The 23214-nt window shown below is 29.8% G+C and overlaps 1 protein-coding gene across 1 annotated transcript in view; it reads left to right on the forward strand.

The window, feature by feature from the left end:
• The window catches only part of LOC117172150, a 51967-nt gene extending 31106 nt beyond the window's left edge, over positions 1–20861 (forward strand). The window contains exons 2-4 of the mRNA XM_033359952.1: positions 4972–5144; positions 13492–13695; positions 18941–20861. Coding sequence (XP_033215843.1) covers positions 4972–5144; positions 13492–13695; positions 18941–19645 — 1082 coding nt within the window. The 3' untranslated portion in view covers positions 19646–20861. The remainder of the gene's footprint in view (positions 1–4971; positions 5145–13491; positions 13696–18940) is intronic.
• The last annotated feature ends 2353 nt before the right edge of the window (positions 20862–23214 follow it).

Genomic DNA, 23214 nt, shown 5'->3' on the forward strand with positions numbered 1-23214 from the left:
AACAAAAAAAGTTGAATTTTGAAGGCAAAAGAACTCATTTTTTAGAAGGTAGTTGAATTTTTAATAAATAAAATATGAATGTTAACTTATTGAATTGAACGAAAAATATGAATTAACAAAATAGTTATATTTTCAACTGAAAAATATATTTATTGAAACAGAAATAAAATTGTTCAATTTTCCGTTAAAAAAATTAATTTTTATATAAAGAAAAAGAATTTGCAACGACGAAAAACATGAATTTTCCAAAAAACAAAATTTATTTTATAACCAAAATTACGATTTTTCAACAAAATACATCCATTTTGCTAACAAATAGTGGAATTTTTAACTTATCAAGCATACATTTACTACCAAAAATGGAATACATAATTTTTAGGTAAAAAATCAATTTTTATCCATAAAAAGGAGATAATTTAAAACAAAAAACTTCAATTTTCCACCGCATAGGCGAATTTTCTACCAAAAAAAAAATGAATTCGATAGAAATCAGCGAATTTTTTACCCAAAAATATGATTTTTCGACGAAAAAGTTAATTTTCTACCAATTAGTTAAGTTTTTATATAAATATTTTAATTTTTAAACAAATCGTTGAATTTTTGAGCCAAAAAGATGAATTTCCTACAAAACAGTTGCATTTCTGAAAAAATATGGATGTTCAAATGAAAAAAAAATAATTTTTTGAAAGTAGTATTAACTTTAAACCAAACAGTTGATTTATCAACCATAAAAGATGAATTTTCAACCAAACTTTTTCAACTTTGTCAACAAAACTTGTGAAATAGTTACGTTGTTAATTAAAAAGTTTAATTCACATCCTAAAAAATGGATTTCCAACAATATGTTTAATAATTCAAACCAAAAGATAATTTTAACCAAAAAGATTCATTTTGTTAAAATGGAATAGTTAAATTTTCAACAAAAAAGAGATGAGTCTTCAATCAAAAATATTGATTTTGAATAAAGCAGTCCAATCTTTCAACCAATTAGTTGAATTTTTGACCAAATATTTCAATTGTCAACCAAATAGTATATTTTTCAAACAAAAATCATTGGATTCTTACATTTTTCGTTCTAATAATTCAGTTTGCTTTTAAGCGAAAAAACGAGAAAACGAACAGAGGGTAATTTACTTTGAAACATGAAAAAAGACGAATTCTGATCGAAATATTAAAGTAATTTTCAAACTTATTAAGTAATTATAGACCTTAACCGTTGGAGGGCTATTTTTCGCAAAATTCGAAAATTGTTTAAATTTATCATCTGGAAAAGTACTTTTTTCCGTTCATTTTTTATTTTTTGCAGTCTTTCTGAATTTTACAGCTGAACAAATTAAATTTTTAATCATTTTTTTTCGCAAAACCTTCCTTAATACAAAGTAATACCTTTAACTTGTTTTAAAAGTTTTTGTAATTGTAGACGTAAGTGAGTGAAATTATATTTAAGAGAATGCTAATAGTTTACAAAACTGCAACTGCATTCTTGCAATTTTAAGTGGATGAAATAGATTTGATAAAAAATTATTATATTTATAATTTGGCGAAAAAAACGAGGGATGTTCTATCATAAATTGCAGAAGATATAAAAGGAATCTGAATATAAAAATTCCGATGAAATAAATAAAAATGTTTAAAAAACCGAGACAAGTTGATTAGGGATAAACGAATGACTAGATAATGAATATTAAATATTTTCTGAGTTAATTTTGTTTACCAGTCTGGTCATTGTTCAAGGCGATTAATAATATTTCCGAGCCGCGAGGCGATAGTCCTAAAGCGGGAGGAGCATACCCACTGGTCCTCCCTTTTTATCGCAATGAAATTAGCCGTCCCTCCCAGCGGAAGGCTTTCGGTCCGCCCCTGACCCTGACAGATAAGAAGAGACGATCGAAGCAGTTTCGATATTGAATAAACATGGAATTTCATGATTTTACGAGGACGATCCTCTTTCTTTATCAACCCCAAGATCTGCGCTCTCGATTGTTTTGGACTCATATGTATGCTAATGCCGACTTGCGGAATTGAATAAAAGATCGGGAATTATGATTGACCTGCACGCTGCCGACGAATTATCTTTATCGACCTATGGAAATATAAGAAATAACATCCCAAACAGAAGGGAGCATATGGAGGGGGTCAGTCAGAAATTGTCGATTCGCCTATCGAGTGTATAAAGCATTCCTTGAAAAAGGACATATCGCCCTTCTTATGCATACATTTAGGGATTCAACTTTTATATTCCTGATAAGAAGTATTCTAGGGAAATTTTATCGTTTCCTGTGTATCTAGTTTTTCCCTCGGATCATAGGAATTTTCCATTTTTATGTTTTACTAAATTTTCCCATTAAAAAATAGAAGAAACTAATGTTTCAAAAAAGAAGTAAATCTTCCATTGCTATTGTTGCACTGCCCTGTTTTTGAAGAACATCGTTAACTCAGATATTAGTCAAACCGAGAAAATGAACGAAAAGAATTTGAAACTCTCTCAGAGAAAAAGTTAAATCACGGGAATATCTTGTTTATTCAAACATAATTATTTGGTAGTAAGATTAGATGAAGTTTGACGCAAAAGAATCATGTTTGATGCAGATTCCTTTCGAGCAAAATGAAAATACAATTAATTAGATGTTGGATTCTGTTTGTATACTGGTTTATTCTATTTCCAAACCTTTGAAAGAATCTACTCGTATCTGTATATTTGTTTGATTCATTCGTTGTGTCATCTTCTAACCGTGTTTTATGATTATCTGATATTAATTGATGTTGAACATTTTAGAATTCAATTAGAACATCTTGGATTTTGTTGTTATACTGATCCAATTATATTTCCAATCGTTTGAAAAACTCTATCTGTATAGTTGGGTTGTTCTATTGTTGTATCTTCTTCCAGCCATCTGGTTTTTTGTCTGATTAGCTGATGTTAATTGATGTTAACCTGCTTAAAATATAATTAGAAGATCTCGGATTTTGTTGGTTTACTTTTCCATTTCTATTTCTCACCCTTTAAAAGAATCATTCGGTTTAGTTAAATCTTGTACTTCTTCCAACCTGCTTATATGATCAGCTGATATTTATTGAATTTGGTTAAGTAAGAATTTGAATTGAAGATGTGTAATGTTGGTATTCTGTTTCATTTATATTTTCAAACCTTTGGAAGAAACCAGTTGTGTAGTTGTTTTATTCCATTGCTGTATCTATTTCCAACCGTGTTGTATGATTAGCTGATGTTAATTGATGTTGACTGGGTAAAAAAATGAGAAGGCTTCAGATTTTGTTGATAGACTGTTCCATTTCTATTTACAATTTTTTGAAGAAACCTATCTATATAGTTGGTTTGTTCCGTTATTGTATCTTGTTTCAACCGTATGGTTTTTATAGCTGATTAGCTCATTTTAATTGATGTTGACCTGGTTAAAATTCAACTGGAAGATTCTCCATTTTTTTGGCATACTCGTCTATTTCTATCTCCAATCCTTCAAAAGAATACATTTGTATAATTGGCTTGTTCCAATGTTGTATCTTCTTCCAACCAATCAGCTAACGAAAGAAAACTAAACCTTAAACTTTACAGGAAAGTCGATTAGTATCCAGAAATGTCCTTTTGACACAAGAGGACACTTCCCCGAGTGACTTTTTTCGCTCAGAACGTTTATTTTAAAAAAATTCAAAATCAACTTTAAATTACTAACTGAACCACAAAATTTTCAATCATTACAAAAAATATGTTAAAATGTTCATTAGTATTTGAAAATCGAAATAACAGTGCACATTTTCAAGCAATAATTCGTCAAATCTCTGTGCGATCATACCCCGGGAAACGGTCTCGTTAATTCTCCAGAATACCGTCAACTCAATAAAAAAATATTAAATAATTATTATCGTCGTTTCATTCATATTAAGTTACTTAGTAATAAGTTATTTCACTATAATTTAATATACTGTTTAATAATTGATGTTAATTAATGTTTTTTGATTTCACCCTATTTTGGGTTGGACCCTAACCGATACTGAAATAAATATAACAACTCTTTAGATTTAAATGTATACTAATAGTATATTTTTATAATCTGCTTCGATATAGAGTGGGTTTTACAATTTTCAAATGACTCTATTTACTATTTCACTGCGTAAAATAAAGTAATATTAGCCCTTCACTTCTTGTTATTCGCAGTTTTATAATAACAGCTAATAAAATGGGGAATGAGCAGTCGGTACTTCGCAACAATCATGAAAACTTTTTGTGCGAAAATTCGTTTAAAGAAGTAGAAATCGCATTAAGATAATTCTTATAATTTTCCTGCCACAACTATTCCAAGCTTTATGAGATTATTAATATTTTTACATTAAAAATCTACTTGCAAATTTTAATAATAGTCTTGAATAAAGTGTCGTTTTAAAAATTGAGTTCTCACCTTTGTCTGGTTAATATTCTTATGCATTTATGGGCAAGAAAAAAATTTGTAATTTTTTTTGCTTTTACGAAATCCGCCAGAAAATAAAACAAGTTATATTGTCAATTTTGAAGACAAAATCTGCAAAAAGTTTGCAAAAAAAATTTTGCCCAACTCTTTTCGGACTGATTTTAAAATTTGTCCTCGAGAAAGATTAAAGATATCATAAAAGAGTAAGATGAATTTTTTGTAGAAATTTAAAAAATATAAGCAAAGTTTTTTCTTATCATTTTGTTGAATCTGTCGTGGTTTGTAAGAGAAATGCGAAAATTACTCTCTACCATGATAAATAGTTTGAGTTGCATGAAACTTAAAAGATTTCTTGAATATTCGAGTAGCAATTTGGCAAAAATTTTGTTTTGAAAGAATTTCCTAACAGGATAATTAATATCAGCAGAGTCAGGAAAGAGAGCTTAAATATCTCAATTATAGGTTGAAATTTATAAACAGTTCTCAGATGTTCAGTTTAAGGGTAATTTTAGAAGAAGGAATTTTCAAATAGTGATAATATTGTTTTCAGGATGCGATGGAGAGTCCGACGAGGGTGGAAGCAAGCGCAGGAGAAGCAGGACTAACTTTAATAGTTGGCAATTGGAGGAACTGGAACGAGCCTTCCTCTCGAGCCATTATCCCGATGTATTTATGCGAGAAGCACTGGCTGTGAGACTCGAGTTGAAGGAAAGCCGCGTTGCTGTAAGTATCTCTGGATTACCGTCAACTTTTAATAGCAAATGCAGAAAACGGACATTATCTTTACTAGTCATTTCGTTCTTCAGTGAACTTTCAGGAACTCTTGAACTCTCTTCCATAATATATCATCAATCCCCTCATGGTTGGTCTGAATTGGAAAATCTACACAACTCAAACTTTAAATTATAAATAATCTTTTGAAACTTCTTTCCCTTATTTCACTTTTTTCGATCTCTTCATTTATAATTTTAAAATAGTTGTGTTTGGAATTGTTTTGGCTTTTGGATTCAAAATCCGTGAATTTAATTGCCTGTTCCGAATCAGAAATCTTTGAAATCTTTTACAATTTTTAGAAATTTCTTGAAATCTTTAAATGTCGTTTGAAGTCATTCAAATCTTTTAGTTCTTTTAAATTGACAGAGTAAGATTAAAAATTGACCTGGAGAAAACCGGGTAATGACTGAAAATTTAAAATCCTCCGTCGGGTAGACACCCTGATCAAATAAGGTCAGGAATTTAAAAAAAGAAGTATAAAAGAAGGATAAATTTAGATTAGTTTCTTGTAGATATTTCTTTGAATGTCAGAGGGGGTGCATAAAAGTTGGGAAAGATGAAGATAGTAGGAAGATAGGCGCGAATTCGAAACGAGTTTGTATTTGACTTGATGGAGGGTTGATACTCGACAGACGTTTAGGGTAGTATTGGGCATTCGACCTTTGACTCGGAGACTCTCTTTTTTCCCCTCTCTTGGGGGTAGTTAGTCCATCTGCTCAGTGTTCACTGCGGTTGCTTTTGTAAAGCTGTCTCGTGTAAACTGGCCAAATGTATTATTGGGGTGTCAAATCAAGAGGGAATTAAAATTCGAGTGTCTTATCTTATCTATAATGGCATCAACACTTGACACTTTCCTTACTCAAACACGATTAAATAGATCTATTCATGGAACTTTCATTCCTATTTTATCTCTCCAATTTTATTCCGAGATTAATTATCCAATTGCCACAATTATTTTGTTGAAGTTTCCCATTTGTCAGTGAATGGCTTCTGTTAACAATTTGAAACAAAAAACTTTACAAGAACTCTTTACAATACAAAGTATAAAATTAAATGAACTCATATAAAACGGGAGTTTTGAGAAGAAAATTTGCAAACGTCGGGAAATTTTTAGAAATAATCAGGACTGTAACAGTGTAATACAGTCACTTTTAGTAAATCTTTTTTCCCAAATAATCTTTTAAAGATTGAGTGATACATTTTATAAATGAAAATATCACTTTAGTCACTTTTCATTCAATAATTTAACCTGCGACTAAACTACTACTGAATTTAAAGATTTTCAAGCTGATTTAAAAAAATTAAAGAATTGTCCAGGAATTTCTAAGGATTTAAATGATTTTAAGGTATTTAAACAAATTTTCATGGGTTTTCAAAAAATGACCTAGAATTTCGGAAGATAGGTATAATAAAATGGTATTTGATAGGAACTATAAGGTTTTAGGATATTTTTACAGCTTCCAAGGGATTTGATAAGATTTCCTAAGATTTCAATGTTTTTACGGGATTTTGAAAGCTCTAAAGTTATTTTAATAAATTTTGCAGGATTTAAGAAAATGTAGTCGGGTTTCATGTAATTCCATGGTATCTTTTAATTTTTTAATTAAAATATTTCAAGGCATTTCCAAGAGATTTGAAAGTTTGCAATGAATTTCAAAGGATTTCAATGATCTTAAGGGATTTAATAAAATTTATGAGGATTTCAACGATTTTTTATATATTTTTGAGATTTTTAAGAGTTTTAAAATGTTTTAAAGGATTTCCAATATTTTAAGTTATTTTGTTTAATTGCAAGGATTTACCAAGGTCCTTAAAAACTGTCAAGGGATTTCAACAATTTGCAGAGATGTCAAAGGATAATTAAAAAGTTTAGGGTGTTTTTAAAAATTCAAAAGAATTTTAAGACTCTTTAAAAAAATATAAAAGGTTTGAAAATATTTAAAAAGATTTTAATGGATTTGAAATATTTTACTGTGTTTTTAAAAGATTTAAATGCGTTTTTAAGAGATTTAAAAAATGTAAAGGGGTACAAATGTCAATAAATATCACACTTAAATGATTTTTGGGGATTTAACAAAAAATTTCATGCTGTTATAAAGAATTTTCTAGAACTTCGGGAGACATGGAACCATTTTACAAAACCTATAAGGTTTTAGGACATTTACAAAAATTTCCAGGGATTTTGAAAGGTCTGAATGGATTTTAAATAATTTTCATGAAATAACATAAGATTTTATATAATGTCACGGGTTTTTATAATATTCTAATGGATTTCAAAGTATTTATTCGCAAGAAGTGAGAGGGAATTCGTAGGGCTTCAAAGATTTGAAGAGATTTTAAAATATTTTTTGCAATTCATTTGATTTCATTTGGAACTCAACCTGAATTCTTATTCATTTATCCTGAATTCTTTAGAATTCTCTTGCATTCTATTAAATTATCCTAAATTTTTAAAAATTAAATTGAATTTTCCTAACTTTGCTCAATACAATGCATTACAATTTTTTATAGTTGTGGTGTAATTCACCTTGAAGTCTTTTAAACTGACCTAGAATTCTTTGGCATTTCGTCAAAGTCTATTGCATTATTTTAAACTTATGTCAAGCTCACTGAATTCAATTACTTTTTTCATATTTTGGATTTTTTTGTATTCACTTTGAATCTTGGATATTAATGTGACATTTTGTCCCTTTTTTCTTCAAAAGCTAGTAACTTTTAGTAACTTTTGGTTAAATGCTTATAACTTTGGTTTTAAAATATTAATAGTCAGAGAATTTAAAAAAGTGATAATGTAAAAATCAGGTAACAGTTAGGGAATTTCGAAAGGAAAGTTTAGTGCTCACTCCAGACTAAAAAGAATGTTTTAGCTATTCCAGGTAGAAGTTTAGCTGGATTTCGTCTTCTATGAAAATATAGCTATGTCATCTAAATTTCTAGCTGTTTTAGCTTAGTTTTGCCATCTAGAAATAATCTAAATAAATTAGATGGATAATTTCTTGATGACAAATGTATAGCTAAAACAGCTAGAAATTTAGATGACACAATTACATTTTCTTAGAAGATGAAATCCAGCTAAACGTCTAGCTGGAACACCTGAACAAATTTTTTAGTTTACTTTGAAAAGAAGCTCTATTAAATCCAAGAACAAGCACCTCTAGTAACTCAATTCCACAGAGGCAAATTTTAAACTTTCTTCAACTTCCTACAAGTCCAACCGACTCACAACATCTAGATTGTAGTAAGCAACAACATATTTCCACGAATATAACAACAAAGTAAAGTAAAGCCCATGAATTCTATCTCCGTCTTTTTCCTTCGTTGAAGGTGTTGAGATAGGCCTGAACGCAAAGTTACACCCTCTGTTTAGCGACACGAGAGCCGGGTCGGATTCACAAGTTACCGAGAGGGTCGACCGAGCACCGCGCGGTCGAAGTTCGCTGCTGGTAGTCATTTTCAGTCCGCGATAAGGACGGCTTCATTATCCACGTATTAGTCTTATCACTCCAGCAGATCTCTCGATTTCCTATCTAATCTCCCAAGAGGACATCCCCCACATGTCCCGAAGACATCGCGTCACAAAATCGGGATTATCGCCCGATCTCTTGTCGCCAGAAGGGGTGTGTCCAATTCCTTGGAACGGATCAAAGGGGGTCAAATTTATCTATGGACCGCGTACGAATACTGCACATGGTACTCGAAGCGTATCTAAGCGCATAAATATAAATATCCTATGGAAGTCTCATATAGAGTTATAGACGAGACGAATGTAACGGGAGGGTGCCTGCATAAAAGCTTGTCCGACCGGCCGTGAAATTGACGTCCACCCTTCTTCGAACACCGCACCCCCGAGACCAGAAAAAGGTCTTCCGTCGATGACCGATATTCTACAACAGCTTCCGGTTTCGCGAATATGAGTTGCAGAAGACAGCTCATTTCCGCTGGGCTATAAAAATGTTCTTGCAGAATTCACATGCATGTAGAGAATTAGGTTTTGCTTTCATTATAATTTTATGGGTGGACTGTCAAAAAATTTGATTGAAAACGGACACGGAGTTAATTTCTGATAATTGGAAGGTGTTTAGTCTTCTGTGGGAACATGAGACCTTTGTGCTTGCAAAATAATAGCTAGGGTAGACTTGGGTAAGACCAAGCACATGGGCAAAAGCCTAAGAATTAAACAACAGCAGTAATGTTTCGATTAATTACTTTTCAATTTTTAAATGATCCATTTATGTTAATCTTGAATTCACATTGACTATCTTGAATTTACTTTATTTTTATAGAATTTAATTTTAATTTAGTGGAATTTCAAATCACTCAGTTGGTTTTAACTTTTTTGAATAAACTCAAAATTGACTTGAATTCATTCCAATTTAGTAGAATTTACTTTGATCTTCGCGTGCACTTAATTCAATTCAAATTGAACTCTGGTGTTCGTAACGAATTCTTTTCAATTCACTGAATTCATTTCAACTTTACTTCAATTAAATTCAGTTCAGTTGAATTTTATTCAATTCATCTTGATTTTATTGTAAGTTTATACGATTGAAGTTGGATAATTTATTGTTATGAGTGGAATTCTCTTAATTTCACTTGAGATCACCAAAATTCAACTTTATACAGTGAATTCACTTTTAATCTTGTTCTATTGTTTTCTTCATTCATATTCAGTTTAGCTGAATTTAATTTAAATTAAATCCAGTTTAATTTCATGTAATTCAAATTAAGTGGAATTGCCTTAAAGGTTTACTTAAATATTCATTTTAATTCACTTTTAATTATATGGTATAACGAATATATAATTTTCGTGCAATTACTGAGATAATTTGTTTAGCACTTGCAATTCGAATTATCCACTTATAATCGGAGTAATTCACTTGTAATCTACCGGTATAATCCACTCGTAACCCAAAGAATTCAGGCAATTCAAGTAATTCATTGTAATCTAATTGTAATCCAGCCTAATCTATTTGTACTCCAAGTAATTCAAAGTAATTCATGTAATATAATTAAATAACTTGTAATCCAAAATAATTCAGATATTTTGAAGTAATTTAGTTTTTTTGTTGTTAAAAATTAATTTTTTTAACTGAAAACTTAAATATTCCATTGTTGGTTAAAAACTGTTACTTTTTGGTTAGAAAAACATGTGTTTTATTCAAAATTAATCTCCTCAGTTTGCGATTTCATTTTTTTATGAAAATTTGTGTTTGTTCTTTTTTTTAGGAAATGAAGATTCTTACCTGAAACTTCATCTTTTTGACTGAAAATGAAACTATTTTCTAAAATGTCATTTTTTTAAAATTTCTTTTTGGTAAAAAAATAATTTTCTTGCTTCAAAATTCATTTTCTTGGATCAAACCCGAACTATACTGTTCAAAATTCGTCTTTTTAGTTAAGAATGAATGTTTTAAATGAAAAGTTAGCGATTACCTTTTGATCGGAAATTTATGTTTTTTACATTCTCATCATTTATGATTGAGAAAGTATTAAAATTGTTTAGTTCAAAATTTAACTATTTGGTTGAAAAATCCGTACTTTTGGTAAAAATTATTCTTCTTGCTAGAAAATTATTATTTTTTTAACAGAAAATTTAATTGTTTCGTTTTTTATTGTAAATTTTTATTTTTTAGTTGAAAATTCAACAACTTGGTTGACTATTAGAATTAAACAACTACAAATTAAAGAAATTTGTGAAAAATTAATTTTTTTGGTTTAAGATGCATTATGTCAGTTAAAAATTTATCTCTTTGGTTGCAAATTTATCTTTTTTTTTAAATTGTTGTTTTTTGGTTGAAAATTATTATTGGTGTTTTATGATAAAAAATAAATTTTTTCAATTAAAAATGTAACTATTCCATTTTTGTTTGAAACTGTTGCTTATTTAATTTGAACCGCGTCTTTAAAACTTGTTTTCCCCTCATCAAGTACGCTTTTAATCAACCCTTAGAAAACAAAATTGGGAATATTAATAAATAATAAATTATTGGTGGGAACAAATATAATAATAATTATAATAATTTTAAGACTAAATAATGAGAAAAAAGAAAATCATTAGCAATATATCAATCGACTAGGTGTAGGGGTGTTAAAGTGACACTCGTGCACGAAGGTACCGTGCCTTTAGAGTTTTGATAAGAGCCAGAGAAGTTAGGGATGAAGACATTAGTTAGGAAGGGTAGCCGCGGCCGGTAAATGGCGCTGGCCTCACGCGAGCTCGAGATCAATAGACCCCTTTTACAACCTCCTGGCCAAGTCACGTCACTTGCCCTTATGACTTCTTCCAAGGCATGCTAGCGAATATAACATAACCGCGAATCTAAGGAAACTGAACCCGCACGCGACCCCCCCCCCCCCCCCCCACAAACTTTTTCACCTTTTCCACCTTTTCGCTCCAAAGGCCCCTTCGTCAACCTCTCGCTGTTCACGTCCAGCGCTAATGAGAAAACGCTGCGAGCCTAACTGCGCGGCGAATTAACAAGCCTCCTCGAGGCTTTCGCGACAAGCGCGATAGAAACGTTTCCTCTGATTAAGCTCGAGTCAGCGACAGGCGTTAAATGTATCCTCAGGTATCTGCAAATTTATCTAATTGGTTGAAAAGCGTGAAACAGACGTAAAGTCTTAAAATCGAGTGTGAAAATCTACTTGTTTTTTAAAGATGTTTCATAGAAAAAGTGGATGTAGGAAACTTTGCAGGTTTTTTTTTAAGCAGGTTATAGTCAGCAGATTATTCCCAACTGAGGTCAACTTTCCGCGGTTAGAGGCCTGTAACGTGCTGCCTCTAGTAGAGTCCGCCGGAGATATCTGTGATTCAACCCGGAAAGTTTACCTCAGTTTGGGTTACCCACCTCGCGTTTACCCTGCTTGATTTACCTTCAAAATTTCGTAGCCTTAATTTTTTCTGTGTTCAGATGGAAAATAGTCTCTAAAAAATGTTAAAAAAACTCCCTTCTTTACATTATCTAAGTAAAAATTACGAAGATACCTGTTACGCTTATTTATATATTTTGGAAGGCCATGTCTAGGTTCATCTAAATTCGGTGAAAATAAAACTAATATTTTCGGCAAGTCCAAGAACTAGGTTCACAGAAAAAAACTGAGGGTACGAAATGGTGCAAGTAATTGGTGAAGTATGATAAACGTGAGGTGGGTACTCCAAACTGAAGTTTACTTCAGTTTATAGTAATCAGCTGACTATTAAACCGCCTGAACTGTTACCTGAAATGTTCTTTACCCCCAGTTTTTTCTGTGTTTACCTAAATTCGATGAACATAGCACAAGTATTTTTGGGAAGCCTAGATTTCGCCCAGATAGCCTTCGATTTTGGAAACATGAGTCGACACAACAAAAAATTTAATTAAGGTGTGAAAAATGTAATTCGAAGATAATTTGGAGTAAATATAATAAATAATAAAATTTCAATTGTAAAACCTAGAAGAAGCAGAAAACCTTCTTACACAGGATATGCGCCGCTTATTAGTCCCACTTTCTAGTATCACACGTTTCTTATTTTTATTGCCTAATAAGCAAATTAAGATGTATGCTTTAATTTAAAGTAATATACAATATAATTAACAATCATAAATTTAAATAAATATTCTAATAGCTACGACCGGCTTTTATCCAATTTATTTTAATTTTAATTGACTTCCATTAAAATATGAATTTCATTTAAATATAAGACTTTATCCCATCAGGAATTAAGAGCAAACAAAAAAATAATAAGTTAATGTGGAATTTTATATCGTAATAAGATGTTCAAAGGACAACCTGGAGTTCTGAGTTCTTAATATTTATATTTTAAAAACAAACAAGTTTTGAACATGGTTTTGAAATACAACTATCTTGAAGTCAAAATCCTTTATTTTCCAATGTGTATAATTTTAAATGATGTTGGTTTTGAACATTTCTTATGCTAGTTCAATTTTGATGATTCACAATTGAAACTCTGCAATTATAATAATATATAAATAAAAATTTTTTAATTTGGATGATTTCAAAAAAATTAAAGATTCTTTAATGTCTAATGTGTACATTCCATATGAATATTTAAGTTTAAAACTCTTTTTCAAATTTTTAATGATCACAAAGTCTGATAAAAATTATTGTAATGTCGATCTAACATTATGAGAATTTAATATTCTAATTCAAACTAAAGTATTTCCATTCAATCGCATCAATTTTAAGTGGAAACAGAATTTTAATGATAAGTTTTAATGGAGACAAACTGAATGAATGTATTTTAAGATTATTATGTATAATTGATTAATTAAAATTACTTTTTCTCTGATTTCAGGTGTGGTTTCAAAATCGCAGAGCGAAATGGAGAAAAAAGGAGCACACGAAAAAGGGACCTGGAAGACCTGCCCACAACGCACATCCCCAAAGTTGTAGCGGAGAACCAATTCCGCCTGAAGAACTAAGAAGAAAAGAACGTGAAAGGCGACAGAAAAAAATTCTGAAAGCCCTGGAACGTCAGCAACGAAAATTAGCTGCCAAGGTAAAATTTAATAAAATATCTTCTTTATTAAACAGGGTTGCTACAGGTCAGGGAATTTAAAACAGGCCAGTGATTATTTTGTTGCATTTTTTTTGGTTAAAACATCAACTGTTTTGTTGAAAATTTTTCTTTTTGGGTACAATTTAAGCATTTTGGTAAAAATGGAAACTTTTTCGATTTAAAATCAGAACTGGTTGGAAATTAACCTGTTTTGCTTGAGGATTCAAATATTTTTTCGGAAATTCGTCTTTTCGGTTGAAAATTCAACTAAGAATTTACCTAATCCATTATCGGTAGAAATTTTTTTTGTTTAGTTAATAATTCAACTATTTGGTTGGAAATTCCTGCATTTAGTTTAAAATTTAACTGTGAAGTTTAAAATGTCTTTAAAAATGCACACATTAGTTAGAAAATTCATGTATTTTGTCGGAAATTAATCTTAAATTTTAACTATTTCGTTGAAAATTAGTTTCTTTGTTCTTAATTATTCCATTTTCTTGGAAATTTTATCCTTTTTGATAGAAATTTAATAATACTGATTGAAACTTCATTTTTCTGGTTGAAAGTTGTCGTATTTTGTTGAACTTTCAGTCTTTTTATGATTGCAAATTAATTTTTTTAACTGAAACTCTAACTATTCTATTTTCGGTCCAAAATTGATCTTTTTTAGTTGAAAATTGGTATATTTTGTACAGAATTTATCTTTTTTGGTATGAAATTAAATCCTCAGATTGCAAATGCAGATGTTTAGGTAAAAATAATTCCTGTATTTAAAGATTCATCCTTTTAGTAAAAACTGCATTTTATTAACTGGAAATTTTGTCATTCCATTTCTTGTTGAATCATTTTCTTTTCTGATAGAAATTTAATCTTCTTGGTTAAAAATGTATCTGTTTGTGGGAAGTTATTTTCTTCGGTTTAAAATATAATTATTTTTTGAAATTAATTTTTCTAACTCAAAATTTAACTATTCTATTTTTTGTATAAAATTGATCGTTTCTATTGAAAAATGCGGAAATTTTGTTGAAAGTTACTCTTTTTTTGTGAAAAAATTCATCTTTTGGCTTTAAAATTATCTGCGTTTGGTTAAAAATTCGGTTGTTTTTTTTTGGTTGAAGATTTCTTTCTTTCATTAAAAATATAATTATCATATTGAACATTTCTTTAAAAATTTAAATATTCGTTTGGAAATTGAAATGTCTTGTTTTTTGTTGAAAATTCGTTTCTTTTCATTCGGAAATTAATTTTTTAAACTGAAAATGTTACTATTTCATTTTTGTTGTAAAATTCATCTTTTTTATTTGAAAATTCGTTTGTTTTGTTCAAAACCTGTATTGTCTGTGTTGAAAATTCGATTATATAGATTCAAAATTCATATTATTCTTAAAAATTCAAATTTTTGGTTTTAAAACTGAACTGTTTTGCAGAAAATTTGTCTTTGTGTTTTAAAATTTATCATTGTGGATAATATTTTTATTATTACAATCACCCTTTTTGGTTGGAAAATTAATCTATTTTAGTTCGGGATCCTACGAATTTTTTGGAAATGATTATCTTATTGTTTAATTAAACTGTTTATTAATGAAAAAAATAGTTGAAATTTCAATTATACTTTTTTTTAGAGAACTCATTTTTTTATGGAAGATATATTACTTTGGTTGTTTGAACTATTCTGTTGAAAATTCCTTTTTTCTTGGTTGTAAATAAAAACTTTTAACTGACAATTACTTCTTCCATTTTGGATTCAAAATTCATCTTTTTGAGTTGATAACTCAAATATTTGGTTGAAAATTCGTGTAATTTACGTATTTTTTCCGTAATTTGTGGATGAACCATTTTCAAATGTGCTGTATGACGGTTAGGGAAATTAAAAATTGACCAGAAAAAAGTTAAGGAAATCAATCAGGGCATTTTGAAACCGGGATTTTATATCAAAAGCCTGATAAGATATATCTTGCAATAATTTCAATTTCTAAGCTTGCTTCTGAGAAACCACTTGTTTAATTATGCTCATGTCTCTCAGCCACAGAGACATTTTCAAAAAATCTTAAATGTCAGATTTTTAAACGCGCTTGTATATGTTTTTATCACCATGTTGGAATTTGCAACACACTTGTGTATTACAATTGCACAGTATAATTGCAATATGTTTTCTCGTAATCATAAATTTCGCGTACCACGTGGCCCTCGCCACAATTGGATTTTGCCAACCCGCACATAAAGTATGCAAAATATATTTTCCGCAAACTGTACTGTCGCGATTCAGTGAGAACAAATGCGCATGTAATGAAACGTTATTCTTAATTCCCTTAATCATGCAAATGCTTTTTTTCCATTATTTTGCTCACTGCCCACAAATAGTGCCACGACATGGATTTAGAGACACGTCTGTCACGTGAGGCGATAAATTATAGATCGAGACCTAACACTTATGCAGCAGTGATTGCGCATGCAGATGAATATTAATTAATTTCACTATGCAAATTATTAATTATCACGATTTGCCTTCCTTTTGCATGTATATATTATAGATTAGAAAATGATTTCTCTTCCCACTGATGCAAAATTGATAAATATTGAAAGATTTTTTCACATTTAATTATAAACTTCAATAATTCGAAGCAAATAAAACTTCATTACCAAGTTACAAGTGTGTCAGTAAATTCTTGCAAATGATTTCTTATAAAAAATGGGGAGAGAACTTGATTAACTTTTTTCTCATTTTTTCCCCTCATTTTTAATGAACGAACTGCTTGAGATTCAAATTGAAAGATTTTAATTATACGTGTTCTTGTAATTATTTGCAATTTATAACTGATGGAATTTCAGGCGATGGAAAAAATTAAGATATATTAGCATTAAATTTAATCCACCTGAGTCCTAATTAATCTTCTTATTTTACACTTGTGCTAGTGAATTTAAAGCTGGACAGGAAATGCATGAAAAAACAGAATTTCCGGTAAACTCAAGTTGCACTTAATTGTATTATTTTCTTGAAAATTAAAAAATTTTGTTTAAAATAAAAAATGTTACTGTCTAATTGACGATTAATCTGTTTTGGTAAAGGATACAATTATGTCGTTGAAAATTCATATTTTTGGGTTGAATTCAAGTGTTTTTGGTTTAAAAAAATATTTCTTAGTTAAAATATCAACTATTATGTTTTTCATTGAGAATTCATTTTTTTGGTTCAGGATTCAACTACTTAGTAGAAAGTGGAACAACTACTTTGTTAAAAATTCATTTATTAGTTAATGATTTAGATAGTTGAAAACACTCGCTATAATACATTACTGTGTGTAATTTAATCTTTAAAAAATCATATTTAAAAAAATTGTTTTAACTGAAAATTTAACTTTGCGATTTTTTGTTGAAAATTACTCTTCTTCAGTGAAAAAATTTAAGTATTTGATTATAAATTTTTATTTTTCAGGAGACTGTTAATCTTATTGTTGCCTAATTCATTCTTTAGTTGAAAATGTATTTCTTTGGTCGTAAATTATTTAACTATTAGGTTGGAAATTTCATTAAAAATTCAAATATTTGCTAAAATATTCATGTTTTTTGCTACAAATTGTACCTTTTTTGTAGAACATTGATCATCTTAGTTAAAAATTTGTTATTTTGGTTGAGAATTAATTTTCTTGGTTTAAAATTAGTTTTTTTTTTAATTGAAAATTAATTTTTTTATCTGAAAATTGAAGTATTCTATTTATTGTCGAAAATGTTTCGTTCTTGATAGAAATGTAATCTTTTTGGTTGTAAATTCATTTCTTTATTCGAAAATTTAACTATTTTGTTAAAAATTCGTATTTTTCAGTTAAAAATTAATTATGCTAACTGAAAATCCAAATATTCCATTTTTAGTTTCAAATTTAGACTTTTTAGGTGAAAACACATATTTTAAAGAAAATGATTGGTTTATTTAGTAGGAAATTAACTTTTTGACTTGAAACTTCAATTCTTTGGGTAACAGAAAATTTAATTACTCCATTTTTAATTAAAAAATTCATTTCTCTGATTGAAAATTTAACCATGTTGTTAAAAGTGTTCTATTTTTAAAATTTTATTTTCTTTAACTGAAAACTAAACTATTCTATTTTTGGGTCAAAATATGTATTCTTAGTAGAAAATTTATCTTTTTGGCTGAAAATTCAACTATTTGGATAGAAATTAATTTTTTCAATTTTCATAATTTCAAATAAAAGTAATTTTTTTAATTCAAAATTTTAATTCTTTTGTTGAAATTTTGTTGTTCTTTTTTTAGTCGGAGGCTTATTTTTTACCTAAAAATGTAACTATTCTACTTTAATTCGAATTTCACTTTTTAATTTATTTCACCATTAATTTATCACCATTAATTTATTTGGTCGAAAACTCGTATTTTTTGGGTTGAAAAGTAAATTATTTTGATATAAAAAAATGTGTGGGTTAAAAATTCAACTTTTTTGTTAAATATTTATATTTTATGTTCGAAAACTCAACTGTTTAGCAATAAATTGTTGCTTTTTGGCTTGAAAATTTTACATTTCGGATGAGATTTTTTCCCTTCATCGACTGAAAAATATTTTTTGGTTGAAATTGCCCTTTTTAGTGAAATAATTACTCTGTTTTGGTTTTGGATTGAACAAACTTGTTGAGGATTCGTATTTTTTGGTTTAATCCAGCTCTTTTTTAATTGAAAATCTAACTATCTGGTTGAAAAAGCCTGTATGTTACATATGACCTTGGCTACAATTCTTTATGTCTACTACTAAAAGTGTTTGGAATATATTTAGAGACAAACATTTTTTACATTATCATTATTGATATTAAAGGTGGAAGGTTGTTTTCATACCTTAAAAAAATTAAGAACGATCGGGAAATTTCAATAATTGTTTCGGGATAAGTCAGAGAAAGTTCGAGAGTTTCGAAATTGACATTTTGTGGCAACCCTGAGTCAATTTTTTTTATATAAAATAAATATATAAAAACATCCTCTTAGGGACTAACACCCTGATACTCACGTTCTAGAACGAAGTAAATATATTTGAAGCGCTGAAGGTTAAAATTCTGGATCTTGATTGCAATTTCAATAACTCCTCAATTATTATCAGTTAATTAGCCCATAGTATCTCACTGGAATCGCCACGCACTGATTCTTATCACCTCTTAAACTATTAATTTATTTTTCTCAAAAAGCGCAGATGCGCAGCTTATTATCGAAGAGAGCGATCAATTCAATCAATCTTCTCTTTCTTTCCAGGGAATCTCAGTCGACCTCTCGACCTTGCGGGCTGAGTGGGAACAGCGGAGTGCAGCGGCCTCCGGTGGCAACTCATTGAGCAGCTCTTTTGGTCAGTTAAGCAACAACAACGAGAGCAGCAGTGTTTCCGGGTCCGGAAATGATGCAAATGAAGAGATTGACGTAGTTGGAGGTCTTGACTCCTGTAGTGAAAGTGGAAGTGAAAGAATGGATTCAGCAGCCGACGGGTCTATTGATGGGGAATGTTTCCCCCGACTGCTCGATCAAAAACCATCAAATTTTTCTACAAACCATCTCCAAAACCCCAATTCGGGACTCAATTTGAACCTAGATCTGAATCATCAGCAGGGAATTAATCATTGGGGTCTGAGCCTCTTGGAACGAAGGAGGGAGCTAGTTAGTTTGGGCAATTCGGCAATGAGGACAACTAACAACAATCGATTGATCTCACAACAAACTGATAGAGTTCTGCATGATGATGAAGTGCAGAGCAGCAGTATCGACCTGTCGATTAAAGGCAGGGAGGAAAGGAGGAGACTGAATCCGTTCTCGATAGACAGCCTCCTAGGAAATAATCGATGTAGTACTCCTAGTGTGAAACAGGATAGGTCCTCCACACCCGCTCTCTCCAATGGCAGAGAATCCACAACTCCCACTTCACCCACCTCCCCTATTTCCCTCCCAACTTCACTCTCAACTACGTAGTCTCAAGGTTTGAGGAGGGTTGCCGAGTTAGGGTTTGCTTTAGTAGGGATCTTGAGGAATTGGGATTTTAATTAGGATTTATAAAATTTGTATGAGTATGGTGAGAAAGCTAACGAAGAAATATTAATTGAAAATGTAATTATTGCCAGTTTATTATCAGTTGATTAAAAAAAAATTGGTTAGATACTGTTCCTTGATGGAGATGGTTATCCACTCAGGGATGGATCCTTCGAAAATTTAAAACGGATCAGGAAGAATTTCTTTATTAATGATGTCCTAAGTGTAGATACAAAATTAGGAGCAGATCTATCATAATTCAACATTCCTTCCGAATTAATAAAACAATTTATGTTGGAAAGTGGATCTTACCTTGTTTAAGGTTGCATTCTCTTTCCTTCAAAATGATTTTCTATATACCGTCGGGTTTAGTCCTAAATATTAAGCATGGTCCCTAATTAGAAATCTTTTCTAATCAAGTGGTAAGTTCTTGATCACGCATTCATCCCCAAATTTATATGAAAGAATTCTAAATTCATTTTTAATATGTAGAAAGATACATCCTTGATAAATTGAAAGTGGATCCATATTCATTAATCTTTATTTCGAGATGGGTCTTTAGTTTTGAATAGATCCAACCTGGCTTTATTAAATTTCGAAAGAATATTAACTTAGAACAATCATCTGATGTTACTCAAAACCCAGCCATGATTTAGCCCATGCTTAATTTGGACGAAACCCAAAATAAAAAATCCGCAAAAGAATCAGGATTCCTTCTAAAGGGAAATAGTAGGTGACCCTAGAACATATATCCTTACCCACATATCTTTTCCGTACCTAGCGAAAGTCCCATTTCCGTTCCAGTTTGAGAGGCAAATGTGCAATAAGAATATTAGAAGATATCCTCAAACAGTGGCCAGTCCGTCTTTGCAAAAACGACTTGTTGTTCTTGTGAACTAGCGTCGTTAATTCATTGAAATAAGAGGGGCCTGCCATGGAACCGGAAAGCGAGGAATGTATTTATTGTAAATAGCCGATGCAGTAATTTAATTGACGTAGTATTTACGAAAAGTCTACTGTTCGACGATTGCAATTTATTATTAAAAGCAATAGTGGGTTCGCCCGAAAGTGTGTAAATATGAGTGTGTAGGTAGGCAACTGGCTTCTGAGAGAATGAATGTCCTCCCAAGCCTGGAGATAGAGATGCCATAAAACTGAGATTCACAACAGTACCTACCGTATATCCATTATAAATATATTAATTTATTCTCAACATGTTGATTTATTATTCTGCACCATCAATCTATCCCATCCTTTCTTCAATCACAATTATTATCTTTACTTATTTATTTAAACGTTTTAGTGTATACAGATACGGCATTTCTTCATTTTATTTTCTCCTTCATTTTTTCCAGGTCTCCCTTAAAAAAATACCTGTTAGTGTTTGTTCATAGCAGAGTAATTTGTTACATCTCGAAACTTTTTCTGGCTATCCCTTAAAAAGAAGACTTGTCACTGACAGCTTACAGAAGATTGAAACCCTTTTTCAAGTCTCCTTTTGGAAAATACGCGTGTTAGTGGCTAGTCGCAAAAATTTGCCGGATTAGAAACTTTAAATATGGTAAAATTTTCCCGAGCTGACACTAAAAAAACACATGCTAACGTGCTTAAAAAATTGCTCCCTTACTTTACTGACAGTCTTATGTTAATTTAAAAAGACGGGAAAGGGCAAAAACTATTTTTGAAGTCAAATTCAAAACCGGACATTTTGTACAATCCTAAAATATTTCGATCTGAAAAACTATTTAACGTAAAATAAAAAACTTACGTTATCACATGGACATGTCTGCCTGCTACAAGTTTTTCAAAAAATCTTGAGTTTCTTTGTATATTTCTGGGTTTGTACTCACCTGAAAACTTGGAATTGTCAGGAAATTTGTATGTACTTGGGAAAACCAAAAAATGTTAGTAAAAATTTTTTTGACTTCAAAAAAACTCATTTGTAAAAGTAGCTTTATATTAGCAGATTGAGCTTCTTTCCTGAAAATTCGTTTTTCTTTTTGATTGGAAATTAATTTTTTAAACTGAAAATTAAAATATTCTATTTTTAGCTGAAAGTTGATCTATATTAGTTGAAAATCTAGTTATTTGGTTAAAAATTCATTTTATGTGTAGAAAATTTGACTATTTCATTTAAACATTTATAATTTTAATTAAAAAATAATCATTTTGGTAGAAAACTAACCTCCTTGGCTGTAAATTTAACTATTCAAGTTAAATATTCATCACTTCAGTATAAAATTAATCACTTTGATAAGAAATTCAACTATATTCTTGAAATATCAATTAGCATATATTCTGCATACATATAACTATATTCTGAAATATCAAATAGCATATTTTTCTTTTACAATTCATCTTTTCTTTTATGAAAATTCAAGCACTTGGTCGTAGGTTAAACTTTTTTGCTAAAAATTAAATTTTTGATCTAAAAGTGATGATTTTAATTGAAAAATATATTTGTTTAATAGAAAATTTAACTACTTTCTTGAAAGCTCTTTTTTGGGTAAAAATACCATTTTTGTTTACTGAAACTATTCCAGTTGAAGCTTACATTATTTTGGTTGAAAATTCGTGTTTTTGTTCAAAGATTTTTTAACTGTAAATTTAACGATTTCATTTTATTGTTGAAAATTCGTTTCTTTTGTTAGAAAGTGAGTCTTCTTGGTTGAAAATTTATCTTTTGTAATTAAAAATTCAATTATTTAGTTAGAAATTAATTTCTTGGGAAATACTTAATATCTTTGGTTGCAAATTCAACTCTTCCAGTTTAATAGTTTTTTAATCATTTTAGTTGAAAATTCATCTTTTTGGATTTAAATTCAATACTTGGTTGAAAACTCAAACTCCCTTTTTAAAAATGCATATTTTGGTTAAATATTCTACAGTAAAAGATTGATAGTTTTAGTTGAAAATTTACCTTTTTGGTTAAACTTAATTGTTTAACTAAAAATTTAATTATTCCAGGAAAATATTACATCATTTCAGATGAAAATGTATCTCTTTTTGAAAGTTTATTTTTTAAAGTTAAATATTCATGTATTTTGCTGAAACTTCTTTATTTGGTCGAAAATTAATCTTCTTGGATGAAAATTTTACCATTCCAATATTCATAATTTATTAAAAAATTGATAACTTCAGCGAAAGTAACTTAGTTTTTACAATTAAAAAAAACAGTTATTTAATTTTACTCATGAACAAAAAATTGCAAAAATTTAATTTCAACATTTTTTTACAACTTAATTTGCAATTACATCTTTCTCTTTTTTACGCATTTAGATATTTACAAGAACTGGAAAAAAATTATTTCTAAAAAATCGTAAATTATGTATAATCGATTTAATAATTCTTGAGATGTCTGAAAAAAACTTGGAAATGTCAGAATTTTTTTTGTGCTGGATTTGACTAGAGATACTGATTTTGGATTAAGGATTTACATTATTGATACAGGGTTTCTCGTGTAAGAAAAGGACTAGAGGTGCAACAGTGCGCTGATGGTGAGGGGACTATCT

This window comes from Belonocnema kinseyi, chromosome 4 (genome assembly GCF_010883055.1).
Source record: "Belonocnema kinseyi isolate 2016_QV_RU_SX_M_011 chromosome 4, B_treatae_v1, whole genome shotgun sequence".
Taxonomy (NCBI): domain Eukaryota; kingdom Metazoa; phylum Arthropoda; class Insecta; order Hymenoptera; family Cynipidae; genus Belonocnema; species Belonocnema kinseyi.